General features: G+C 42.6%; 1 protein-coding gene across 1 annotated transcript in view; it reads left to right on the plus strand.

Moving 5' to 3' along the window:
• SLC12A3 (solute carrier family 12 member 3) overlaps positions 1–13,932 on the plus strand; it is a 1,234,282-nt gene that overhangs the window by 491,431 nt on the left and 728,919 nt on the right. Inside the window, 1 exon segment of the mRNA XM_030203718.1 lies at positions 2,968–3,122. Coding sequence (XP_030059578.1) covers positions 2,968–3,122 — 155 coding nt within the window.

A 13,932-nucleotide genomic window follows, 5' to 3' on the forward strand; every position in this document is an offset into this window, starting at 1 on the left:
TGTCAACTGGATGTAATAGTCCTGTTTGGCAAGTAAAAGAGCAGACTGGAAGGAGGTCAGCAAGAATTTGAAATGTATGAAGTCAGCATGGGCACGGGATTTCAGCCGAAGGAGTTCAGCAGAGTGGGCACAGGAACATAGGTAGCGGATTCTAGAGGTCAGCCAAGGCTGGGGTTGGTACGTTTTACAGAACAGGGAATGGGAGGAGCGAGAGTATCCAGAGCAGAGGAGAGAATAGTATTATAGGAAGAGACAGCCTCATTGACAGACTTGGATAACATAGTGGTAGAGAAGAGATTTGAAACACTGGAGGACAGAGTAGAAGGGTCAGTACTACTACTACTACTTAACATTTCTAAAGCGCTACTAGGGTTACGCAGCGCTGTACAATTTAACATAGAGGGACAGTCCCTGCTCAAGGAGCTTACAATCTAAAAGACAAGTGAACAGTCAGTCTGATAGGGGCAGTCAAATTGGGGCAGTCTGGATTTACTGAACAGTAAGAGTTAGGTGCCGAACGCAGCATTGAAGAGGTGGACTTTAAGCAAAGACTTGAAGATGGGCAGGGAGGGGGCTTGGCGTAAGGGCTCAGGAAGGTTGTTCCAAGCATAGGGTGAGGCGAGGCAGAATGAGCGGAGCCTGGAGTTAGCGGTGGTGGAGAAGGGTACTGAGAGGAGGGATTTGTCCTGTGAACGGAGGTTTCGGGTGGGAACGTAAGGGGAGATGAGGGTAGAAAGGTAGTGAGGGGCGGCAGACTGAGTGCATTTGTAGGTAAGAAGGAGAAGCTTGAATTGAATGCGGTATCTGATAGGAAGCCAGTGAAGTGACCTGAGGAGAGTATATCAGTTCTGGCGGAATATAAGACGTGCAGCAGAGTTCTGAACAGATTGAAGGGGGGATAGATGGCTAAGTGGGAGGCTGGTGAGGAGTAAGTTGCAGTAGTCAAGGCGAAGGGTCAGCAGCCTGAAGATTCCTAAATGTACTGGTTAAGAATGGACGGGACTGGGGAGGAGGGTGTTTAAGTGTGGAGTGTGGACATGGAGGGGAGGGGAGGGGAGAATCGCTGGACATGGATGGGATGGGAGGGCAGGGCAGGGGAGAATCACTGAACATGGAGGGGAGGACAGGGGAGAGGCAAGACATCGCTTACATAAGAGCCTTCCTTGGCCCGTTTCATTTTTGGAGAAACGGGCTTTTTTTTGCTTGTTATAGATAATGTAACTGTAATCCCAACTGTGTTTAACACCAATGCTTGGACTAATGTCTAATCCTCCTAAGTTTTCTCAACATCAAAATAGATTTCTTTATCAAACTATTCACCTGTGGACAAGGAATAAAGTAGTATCTAAAGTCACTCCAGAATCTTCAAAAATTGTTCCAGAATGAAATTAGTGCACCTATCATTAATGTTTGTCAAGGCATTGTCAGTCTGGGAGGACCCAGCCAGAGTAGCTTTGTTTTATTACTATTTAATTTCAGAAGATGTGAAGATATCCAGTGCTCCATTGTGTACAGTACAAAAATCCACTCAATTTAACGGATATGAATAAGACAATGCAGCAGCATAAAATCAAATAAAACCCAATTCACTTGCGCTTATACCACTGGAAAAGCTAATTTAAACAAATGGCAAGAGTTCCATAGACTGGGACCAGCCACTGACAGCAATTATTTTCTTCTTAGTCACATGTTTCACTAAACAGACAGAAGGTGCTTTCAGTATACTGACCTATGGGTTGGTACATAAAACGCAATGAAATTTATCAAATCTTGCTTGATCTTAGAAAGAAGTACCAAAATATTTATATAACATCCAGCATTTAATTGGCAATAAATGTAAAATCAAGGAGAGGGTAATAAGTTCATATTTCCCACAGCCTGTTAACAAAATAGGCTGTGGCATTCTTAATTATTTATATAGCCTTCAAAGCCACATCAGGCAGACCCATATATATTGCTTAATGGTAATTATCATTCAATAATAGCAAACTTTGCAATATCATCCTAAAATCATTGTCTTTCTGATATATTTTTTGTTTTCTTTTATTCTCAGTTGTCTCTGGGATTAGTAATACTGTGTATGACAGTAGAAATAGTTACTGTTGATGTCAGAGTGCTGCAACTTGTGGGTTCTACTGTGCATCTTAAACATTACAGAAACGCTAGGGACCCAACGATCAAAGGTTAAAAGCGGGCACTAGAGACCACTAGTGCCATACTAGTGCCTTCATTTACCAGCGCTCAATGATCAGAGGGGTCTGGCGCGGCAGACAATGCATGCACCAGGTAATACCGCAAAACTCATTGCGTGCGGGGGGACCTCCCGTTTGACAGGTCTGGGCTTTTTTTTTTGACAGCCCGAACCTGTCAAAGAACTTCTGCGGGAGGCACAATCCTCCTGCAGAAGTCCCCCGATGATCAAAAATAATAGTGTGCATAAATTTGCATGCTATTAGTTTTGATCATGAGGGCTTTAATCCCCCTCACTGTTCCGGCTCCGATTTGCTAGTGCTGGTTTGGAACAGCACAGGGAATTTGATCATCGGGGCCTAGGAGACTATCTATTCATGTAATCAGAACTTCCATCTGACTATCTTCAAAAGAGTCAGAATAGTATTTCAGGCTTTAAAAAAAAAGAGACCATTTTCCCATCTAAGTAGTCAAAATATGAACTGGCATAATGTATTTCAATAATCAGAGTATAAAATACAACAAAAAGCACCAAGAGCCTTCAGAAGCGGGACACAGTTCCTTTAATTATAAAAATCGATTTTGCAATATGATCATCAGGGTAAAACCTTTTGATTTTCTGGGCAAAACTGTAGGGAAAGAACATCAAAGTTAATGCTGCTAATGACAATTAAGTTACCACTCTCTTCTATCCTTTTTTTTTTCTTTTCACTAAAATGAACTTTTGTGCCATATGTGAGGAGCATGAGAAACTGAATATGATATTTTCTGTTGTAGGATCTTGTGTGATCCGGGATGCCTCAGGAAGCCTCAATGACACGGTTCCCATTGGTTCTCCAGACTGTGATGGACTTGGTTGTAATTATGGATGGAATTTTACTGCATGTGCTCAAAAACAGAACTGCCAGTATGGGCTCAGCAATCAGTATCAGGTACAGAACTATCTGAGCCCAGGAGAAAAATTCTTGACACCCAGCCCAGAAGTAGGAAGTATAGCTGATTACAGTGGTGGATATATTTCTATTTTTCTCTGGGTGGTTTTATGTTCCTGTGGTAGTTAAAATAGCAGTTAAGGGTCCTTTTTATTAAACCACACTAGTGATTCCCGGCGCAGCAAATGCGATACAGGCCATTTAATTTGAATGGGTTACGCACATTTGCCACAGGGGAATTGCTAGCGCGGTTAGTAAAAGGGGCCCCAAGTGACATCTTTTGGTACAGCAGCAGCTTTTGTAGCCATGTATGTGTATGGGAAGTACTGATTTCTCTCTGCCTTGCAAGATTTAAAATTTTTTTTTTTTTTTTTGTAATATCAGTGCTTGTACTCCGCTCTTTCAATCACAGAAAATACAGAGTGGAGAGATTGTATTTGGGTGCATTAGGTATTTTCTGTTCTCAGAGGGCTTACAATCTAAGTATAACTACCCCTTACTGGGAGCTCCTGGATTCTGGGCCTGACATAACTGGAGCCTCTGAAGGGTAGTCTTTCGGTCCCTTAGTTGGTGCTCAGTGCCTCCACCTGGGGAAGAAAAGTGTTAGTGGTGCATTACCCTCTTCTGTCCCAGGAAAAAAAAAATGAAGAACTGCTGTGAACAGGGCTGGCTAATAAATTAAACAGGCATTATTTAACTATTAACACAAATATATATTTTCAGTTATTATACACAACCACCAAAAGTTTTGACACCTTCTTTCAACAAATATAAAAAAGAAAATATATCTTATTTATATTTCTTATTTTCTTTTCTATGTTTTATTTTACTTCTATTAATTACCTTTAAAAGTGGACTAGCATGACTACCACATCACTCTAACAAATATAAACAAACCCTTAGTATTGGCAAGTAACCTCTTAATACTTAAATTATGCACTCTGGCATTAACAGTTAGTCTTGGACTCAGGTATTCAGAGTCAATGACTTGGTCCTTCACATGCTGCTCAGACCCTGTCAGTTTTGCTTGCCAAGGTACATAAGGATATAATTATTGCCATACTGGGACAGACCGAAGATCCATCAACCCAGAATCCTGCCAACAGTGGCCAATCCAGGTCACAAGTACCTGGCAAGATCCCAAAACAGTACAATACATTTAATGCTTCTCATTCTATAAATAAGCAGTGGATTTTACATAAGTACAAAAGTATTGCCATACTGGGAAAGACCAAAGGTCCATCAAGCCCAGCATCCTGTTTCCAACAGTGGCAAATCCAGGTCACAAATACCTGGCAAGATCCCAAAAAAGTACAAAACATTTTATACTACTTATCCCAGAAATAGTGGATTTTCCCCAAGTCCATTTAATAATGGTATATGGACTTTTCCTTTAGGAAGCTGTCCAACCTTTTTAAACTCCGTTAAGCTAACCGCCTTTACCACATTCTCTGGCAGCGAATTCCAGAGTTTAATTACACGTTTAGTGAAGAAACATTTTCTCCAATTCATTTTAAATTTACTACATTGTAGCTTCATCGCATGCCCCCTAGTCCTAGTATTTTTGGAAAGCGTAAACAGACGCTTCACATCTACCTGTTCAACTCCACTCATTATTTTATAGACCTCTATCATACCTCCCCTCAGCCGCCTTTTCTCCAAGCTGAAGTGCCCTAACCTCTTTAGCCTTTCCTCTTAGGGAAGTCGTTCCATCCCCTTTATCATTTTGTTGCCCTTGTCTACACTTTTTCTAATTCCACTTTATCTTTTTGAGATGCGGCAACCAGAACTGAGCACAATATTCGAGGTGCGGTCGCACCATGGAGCGATACAAAGGCATTATAACAACCTCATTTTTGTTTTCCATTTCTTTCCTAATAATACCTAACATTCTATTTGCTTTCTTAGCCGCAGAAGCACACTGAGCAGAAGGTTTCAACGTATCATCAATGACAACACCTAGATCCCTTTCTTGTCTGTGACTCCTAACGTGGAACCTTGCATCAGTGGCGTAGCCAGAAGACAATTTTTGGGTGGGCCAGCGGGTTGGATGGGTGGGCACTACACTACAACCCCAACCCAACCCCCCCCCCCCCCCACACACACACGCAGCGCGCAGCACATTTAAAGTTATTGTCGCTGTCTCCACTCACCTTCTCCCACCGTGGCGCTGCCTCCTCTCTTGCACTTCATGGTCTCTCCGTCTCCCACCCCCGTGGCAGCGCTCTATTGGCGCTGCCTGCCTGACAGCTGACAGACGCGGTGCGATGACGTCCTGCTCCGGGACCTTCCCTCTGCTGTGTACAATCCACCCTGCGTAAACAGGAAGTTGAATCAACGCGGCAGAGGGAAGGCCCCGGAGCAGGAGGACGTCGCGCCGGGTCTGTTAGCTGTCAGGCAGGCAGCGCTGATAGCAAATTGAAAGCGCTGCCATGAGGGTGGGAGACAGAGACTGCGAAGTGCAGGAGGAGGAGGCAGCGCTACGGCGGGGGTGGGAGACGGTGAGGATGGGCCTGAGACGAAACTGGGTGGGCCTGGGCTCATCCAGGCCCACCCGTAGCTATGCCCCTGCCTTGCATGACGTATCTATAATTTGGTGTCCTCTTTCCCACATGCATCACTTTGCACTTGCTCACATTAAACGTCATCTGCCATTTAGATGCCCAGTCTCCCAGTCTTGTAAGGTCCTCTTGTAATTTTTCACAATCCTCCCGCGATTTAACGACTTTGAATAACTTTGTGTCATCAGGAAATTTAATTATTTAATAATTTTTATTGATGATATTGCATATCAAACCAACATCTGTATATTACAAATTATGTAAACTGATAACACTTTCATACTAACAATTGTCAACTATAGCAGTTTCATCAAAAAGTTTTAAAACATTTTCTCCCTCTCCCCCTCCCCCTCCCCTGCTCCCCGGGTCCCAACTCCCCTCCCAGAGCTCCCATACTGGATTCCTCTCTCTTTTCCTATCATATGCACTTCCTTCTGCTATTATATTATTATTGATTGTACATTTGTAAGGTGTTCAGTATTAAACTGCGGGTTCTACCATTAAGCAATTGAACATAAGGTTCCCAGACTGCCCAAAACTCCTTTTTCCGTTTTGAAGTTCCTCTAGCATCCTTGGCCTCCCAGGTTACTAATACATGTAGACCATTTCGCCAATACCAGAATGAGAGCGCTTCATCCTGTATCCAGTATTGCATTATACACATTTTTTCAATGATATAGGCTTTATACATAAACTGACGTTCCGAGCATCGTAATGTATGCCTACTCCCTCTGTATCCTAACAGACATATCTGAGGTGTCATGTTGATTTGTTTGTTCAGTATATGTTCACAATAACACTTAATACTGGTCCAGAATCGCCTCACATATAGACACTCCCATAACATATGCATCAGCGATGGGTCTGTATGTTCACATTTGGGGCATTTACTCTCTGGTATTCGTCCCGCATAAAATGCTTGTTTAGGTGTAAAATATGCCCTCGTAATTACTCTATATTGAGTTTTCTCTATGTCTCACACTATATAAATTGTCCTTAATTTCTTTATATGCTCTAAAATGTCTCCTTCTCTATTGTCATTCCTATGTCACTTGTCCACCTCTGTGCCACCCCTTCATAATTTTTAGGCGGCAGTATCTTTGTTAGTGCTCCCTGTAACCCTGATACTGTTACCTGCTGACTCCCCGGGGCAGAAAAAAGGTTTCTAATAATGTAAACATCTCTCTAGAACAACTACTCCTAATCAATCTTGAGATATAAACTCTCACCTGTAGGTACAAATACCAATCCACATTAATATCCCCCACTATCTGTCCTATTTCCTCTTTTGTTCTAATCCTTCCTGTGTTGTGCAATAAATCCGCCACTACCACCACCCCTTCCTTAGCCCATTTGTCATATCTGTCTGACAGCAGTCCTGGTTCAAATTCGGCATTTCCGATTAATGGGATCATATCAGTACATCTTGGGTTTTTCCCCAGAAGTTGTACCACATATTGCCATGCTCGTCTCATTGGTACTAATAGAATATGTTTCCTCCACTCAGGGGGAATCCTCTTACTAGGGGCATGCAAGAGGTAATAGGGGGTGATACGGCCTAAATAAAGTTCTTTCCAATTCCCATGGTGTATAATCTTCAGTTCCTAATACCCAATCTGCCATGTGGCGCATCAAACATGCCCAATTGTACCCTCTTAAATTAGGCATCCCCAACCCTCCTATTTGCAACCCTCCAAACAATTTCTCTAACTTAATCTTTGGTCCCCCCCCCACCCCCAGCAAAATTGAGTTATCATTCTTCTCAACTGGTTTAAGTCTTTGTTCAATATATATAGTGGCAGTTGTCTAAGTACATACAGCCATCTGGGGAAGAGCACCATATTGTACATACTAATTCTTCCACTTAATATCAGCGGCAAGTTATGCCACTGGGCCAGTGTCTGCCTTGAAAGTCTTAAAAGATTATCTATGTTCCTCCTGTAGAGTTTTTGTGGGCCCGCTGTTAATATTATTCCTAAATACTTAAATTCTCCTACTGTCCAACGCAATGGGAATTCCCCCTCCCACCATCCTGGTATTGTGTCATGGGTAGGCATACTTTCTGACTTTTGCATGTTTAATTTGAATCCCGAAAAGGATCCATATTCTTTAAATCTTTCCAACAACACTGGTAGCACAAGAGTGGGCTTTGTTAAGTGAACTAAGAGATCATTGGCAAAGGCCGAGATTTTAAATTCATGACTTCCCATATGAACCCCTGTGATCTCTGGATCCTCCAATATCGTCCGAATCAATGGATCTAGTATTAAAGCGAATAGTAAGGGAGATAGAGGGCACCCCTGCCACGTGCCTCTGCAGATCTCAAATGTTGTAGTGTAGTCCCCATTAACATACAGCCTTGCTAGTGGTTCCTTATATATCGTAGCTATTGTTTTTACAAATGTCCCGTCAAAGCCATATGCTCCCATGGTCCGAAACATAAATCCCCAATCTACTCTATCGAATGCCTTTTCGGCGTTGAAACTAATGTGTAGTGAATCTTCTTTCAACCTTCGCACCCACTCCAATGAGGCTAATATCTGTCTGATATTCTTGACTATCTGTCTTCCTTTAATGAATCCACCCTGAGGTGATGCAATTACTCCAAACTGCCCAGAATACAGCCGCCAGACTCATATTTGGAAAAGCCAAATATGAAAGCGCAAAACCACTAAGAGAGAAACTTCACTGGCTCCCACTGAAGGAACGCATTGCGTTCAAGATCTGCGTGATTGTACACAAAATTATTCATGTAGACGCCACAATCTACATTCTAAACCTCGTAGACCTACCTCCCAGAAACGCCACAAGATCATCCCGTAAATTTCTCAACCTGCACTACCCCAGCTGCAAAGGACTTAAATACAAGATGATGCACGCCACTATCTTCTCTTACAAGAGCATGCAGATATGGAATGCATTACCTACAGACCTGAAAGCAATCAAAGAAACATCTATCTTTCGAAATCTCTGAAAACATTCTTCTTCAACAAGGCCTACAATGAGAACTTATAACCTCACTAAGTCCACTCAACTATGAACGCACACCTCCTATAATTACCCTAACAACTCTCTTCTCTCACCCCTTCCTTAATCGCTACACATTACTAACTGTATCCGATATCCTGTTAGGACAATGTTATCAAATCTATGTAAGCCACATTGAGCCTGCAAATAGGTGGGGGAATGTGGGATACAAATGCAATAAATAATAATAATAATAATATCTGGTAATATCCTTGCTAGCCTATTAGCATAGATACCCGCTAGTAATTTAGCCTCATAATTAATTAATGATATTGGTCTATAAGTTTCCGGCTTAACCAGATCCTTCCCCAGCTTAGGAAATACCACTATATCTGCCATTCTCAAAGTCTCTGGTAATCTCTCCAGTTCTACTGCCCGATGGAATGACTGCAGAATTGGTTGAGCTATATCAGCCTCTAGTAGCTTATAGAATTCAGCCGGTATCCATCAGGTCCCGGAGCTTTATGTAGTGCACTTCTTTTAATGGCACTAGTGAGCTCATCAATGTCTATAGGTTTATTAATCATCCCCTTTTGGCCCTCCGTTATTTGGGGCAGTTCTATATTACATAGGCACATCTCAGGATCTAACTGATCCTCTGTTGTTGGCCGATAGAGTTTTGTGTAATAGTTCAGAAATATTTGTCTAATTTTATCTTCTGTATGTATTCATTTTCCTGAGGATTGTTGCAAAGAGAGAACTTTTTGTGGGCCAGTCTTTCTTTTAATCAGCCCTGCAAGCAGTTTACCTTGTTTATTTCCAAATTTATACATTGATAATAGACAGCCGATTAAGAGCTCTTTGATGAATCAACATATTTAATTGGTCTGTGTGGTCATTAATTGTTCTCTTATTGATGCCTGGGCCCTGTCTCTATAGCTACGTCTTAATCGGACCAGTTGTTTACCCAACCTAAGTATTTCTTTTTCTCGTCTTTTTATCTTTTGACTACAATAAGCAATTATTTCTCCTCGGAATACCGCCTTTGTTGCCTCCCAATACAATATAGGCTCTGATTTATGGGTTTCATTATGTATCTTACAATCCATCTATTTCTGTCTGATATACCTCAAAAATTCACCATCATAGTAGAGCTCTAGGGGGAACATCCATTTCTGCTGTCGCCCGTGTGCTCCTTGTCTGTTAAACGTTACAAAAATTGGTGCGTGATCTGATATTGTAGTGGGATCTATTCCTACCTTTGTATATCTGTAAGATCTCCCTCATTCACCAGAATGTAATCAATCCGAGATTGAGTATGATGTTCACGTGACTAATGGGTGTAGTCTATAGTGTCTGGATTTAAGATTCGCCACACGTCTATTACTTCCAGTGTGTCGCATAGCAATGGGATTCCCTTCGTGTGATCTCCTATCCTACTACTCGAGGTAGATGTTCTATCCATATTGGTATCTGCCACTGTATTAAAGTCTCCCCCTATCACTGTTTCCTATATGTGAGTCTTGCATTTTGATTTTTTGTATATTTACTATTAGAGTCCTAAAAATTTCTTGTTATATACATTGGGGGCATATACATTCACCAATAGCATCTGTGCTCCATCAACCGTCACCTTTGCTATGATATATCTACCTTCGGGATCTTTGTATACATATTTCTGATCTACCTGTAACGCTTTATGAAACAGTATCACCACCCCCGCTTTTTTCCCCACCGCTGGAGTTTCTACTACTACTACTACTATTAGCATTTGTATAGCGCTACAAGGCATAAGCAGCGCTGCACAAACATAGTTTCTATCAGTGTACCCACCCACCAGGACTTAAGCTTTTCATGTTCCTGTGATGTTAAATGAGTTTTCTGCAGCATGGCTATTGATGTTCCTTTCTTGTGCAGCGCCCCCAATATTTTCTTTCGTTTAATAGGTGATCCAATGCCTCCCACATTCCATAAATATATTGTCATATCCCTCATGTTATCCCTCTTTTTATGCCTCCAGCTAGCAAGCTGTATTCCCAGTATTCTCCGGACTGCCGACCCAGCTTCAGCAGTCCCACGTATCCTATTCCCCCACCATACTGTGGCCGTAAAAGTGCATATTTGTGTTGTCTTATCTTCATTTACCTTGAATATTCTCTTGCATTTCAATGGTTTGTATATTATCTCCCCTCCCCCCTTCTTTCCCTCCCCTCTCCCTTCCCTCTATCAACCCACCAAACCATCCCTCCGGTTTGGTTAATCACTTCCAAATAACGCTTACCTACCTACTACTCAATCCCAAATCCTAAATGCCTCGTTCTCCCCATTTCCTCTTCTAACATCATTCGCTATACATCGTCCACTTTTCCACTCATCCATTCTCTCAGATCTGAGCCCCTTACACATTTGTCCATATTAATAGTCTATTAAGCATATCTTGGAGAATCCCCGTTTGGAACTCACCCATATTTCCCAACAACTTAGTTTCTGACATCGATCAACTCTCAACCTAAAGTCCAGTATCGACTTATAACAGTTCCTCAATCATCTTTGATTTCTAGATTCTTGTAAATCTCAGCGTTGTCTTCCCACTGCTCATCCTCCATGTTACCAGCATAGTTCCACTGCTAATAATATCCGCTCTGTAAGCCCTCGTAGGAGGTTCACGCTGACCCATTCTCTGCTGATATTGCTGCCTCAAGGCGCTTCATCTTGTCCACGTATTCTCTTGCTTTTTTATTAGAGGTAAAGGTTCTCATTTTACCGATGTGTGTTATTTTTAGAATAGCAGGGTACTGCAAGGAGAAACGAATCTTCAAATCAAATAGCTTAGAGCACACTGGCAAAAACACCCGCCTGTTTGCTGCTATTCCAGCAGAATAATCTTGAAAGCAAAGAATCTTCTTATTTTCATAAGTTAAGGCTTTAGCGGAGCGCGCTGCTTGCAATATATATTGTTTGTGCATAAAGTTTAGCACCCTGCAGATAATAACTCGGGGCTTGGCGTGTTTGGGCTGACGCAGCCCCAGGCGGTGGGCTCGCTCAATTCGTAAAGGCCCCAGTGCTGCTGGGAAGTCGATCAATTTTGTCAGCCATTGCTCCAAGAATCTTTCTAGCTGTCCGCCACCCAGGTTTTCAGAGAGTCCCACCAGACGGATATTGTTCCGCCTGGAGCGGTTTTCCAGCTCCTCAATTTTGTTTTCCAAATCTTACACTGTTTTCTGTAGGTCCTTTACAGTGTCTTCTATTCCCGTCATGTGTTCTTCGACCTCGCTAGTCCGAGTTTGAAACGCCACACATTCCTTTGCCAGGTCTTCAATATTGGCGTTTAGCTGTTCCAGCTTGTTGTCTAGCTTTTGATCTATCGGGATGAGTCTCCGGTCTAGTAATTCCTCCATTACTACTGTCAATTCAGATGTAATCTCTGCAACCCATGCAGATGAGACCAAGGGCCCAGTATCGGGAGGAGATGCCGCCATTTTATAATCGGTCGTCTTCCCCTTCTGTTTGTCCTTCTGGACTGATTTCACTGCCATATCCGACTTTCAGAATTGTGTAAAGTAGCAGGATGGCTCTCCTAATCTTGCTCTATGGATTATATCAGTTTTGGCAAGATCAATGCGCTTGCAGAGTTAATAACGAGCAGGTAGGCGATAGAGAGAAGCTCACCCTCGACCGCTCTCCATCACAGCGTCTCAGCAAATTTAATTACCTCACTAGTTACTCCCATCTCTTGGTCATTTATAAATATGTAAAAAAGCAGCGGTCCCAGCACAGACCCCTGGGGAACCCCACTAACTACCCTTCTCCATTGGGAATACTGACCATTTAACCCTACTCTCTGTTTTCTATCTTTTAACCAGTTTTTAATCCACAATGGAACACTACCTCCTATCCCATGACTCTCCAATTTCCTCTGGAGTCTTTCATGAGGTACTTTGTCAAACGCCTTCTGGAAATCCAGATACACATATCAACCAGCTCATCTTTATCCACATGTTTATTCATCCCTTCAAAGAAATGTAATAGATTGGTGAGGAAAGATTTCCCTTCACTAAATCCATGTTGACTTTGTCTCATTAATCCATGCTTTTGAATATGCTCTGTAATTTTGCTTAATAATAGTCTCTACCATTTTGCCTGGCACCGACGTCAGACTCACTGGTTTATAATTTCCCAGATCTCCTCTGGAATCTTTTTAAAAAATCGGCATTACATTGGCCACCCTCCAATCTTCTGGTACCACGCTCGATTTTAAGGATAAATTACATATAACTACCAATAGCTCCGCAAGCTCATTTTTCAGTTCTATCAGTACTCTGGGATGAATACCATCCAGTCCAGGAGATTTGCTACTCTTCAGTTTGTACAACTGCCCCATTACATCCTCCAGGTTTACAGAGAATTCTACTACTACTACTACTTATCATTTCTAAAGCGCTACTAGACATACGCAGCGCTGTACACTTGAACATGAAGAGACAGTCCCTGGTTGACAGAGCTTACAATCTAATTAGGACAAACAGGACAAACAAGAGATAAGGGAATTTTAAAGTGAGGATGATAAATAAGGGTTCTGAACAAGTGAATAAGGGTTAGGAGTTAAAAGCAGCATCAAAAAGGTGGGCTTTGTCACGTCTGTGCTCACTTCGCCCTCTGGTGGCCAGTACCAGTGGCTGCTGTGGACCGTCACCCGTTCCAGATTTAAGCCCAGTCCGGTCCGGATCTTCTGGGCTGCCAGACTTGCTTGCTTGGATTGAACCTACACAGCACCCGTAGTTTCCTGGTGATGGTTGCAGCTGAGCTCCAGGTGCTGCTGGGCTTATTAGCCATTCTGAAACCTTGCTGCTTTGCCTTTGCATTGCGTCTAAGGCCCTGGTATGTTGGTGCTTGTTGCACTTCTGCTAGTCCGGTTGTTTGCCTGAGATTCTTGCCTGTTTCTAGTTAGTCTGTGTTTAGTTTAGTTTAGGTTTTTCTAAACCTGGTTTCCTTGCCTGGTTTCTTGTTTGTAATTCTGTGTTTAGTTTCTGTTTGTCTGTCTTCTGGCTTTGGGGCTGCTTGCAGCTCTTAGTTCTGTGTCTTGTTAGTCAGTGTTTGTTCCCTGTTTAGTGGCTGTTCTGCAGCTTTCTGTTCTGCCCTTTAGCTTTCCCTTCCTTGCCCAGTCTCCTGCCTTGCTGCCCATGTTCCTCCCTTTCCCCTCTGACCCTCAGTCCCTGTGCTGCCTTGCTGTTATCCAGTCCTGCCCTGTCCATCAAGTCCTGCCGGCCACCTGACGCCCAGAG

This window comes from Microcaecilia unicolor, chromosome 5 (assembly GCF_901765095.1).
Source record: "Microcaecilia unicolor chromosome 5, aMicUni1.1, whole genome shotgun sequence".
Lineage (NCBI taxonomy): Eukaryota > Metazoa > Chordata > Amphibia > Gymnophiona > Siphonopidae > Microcaecilia > Microcaecilia unicolor.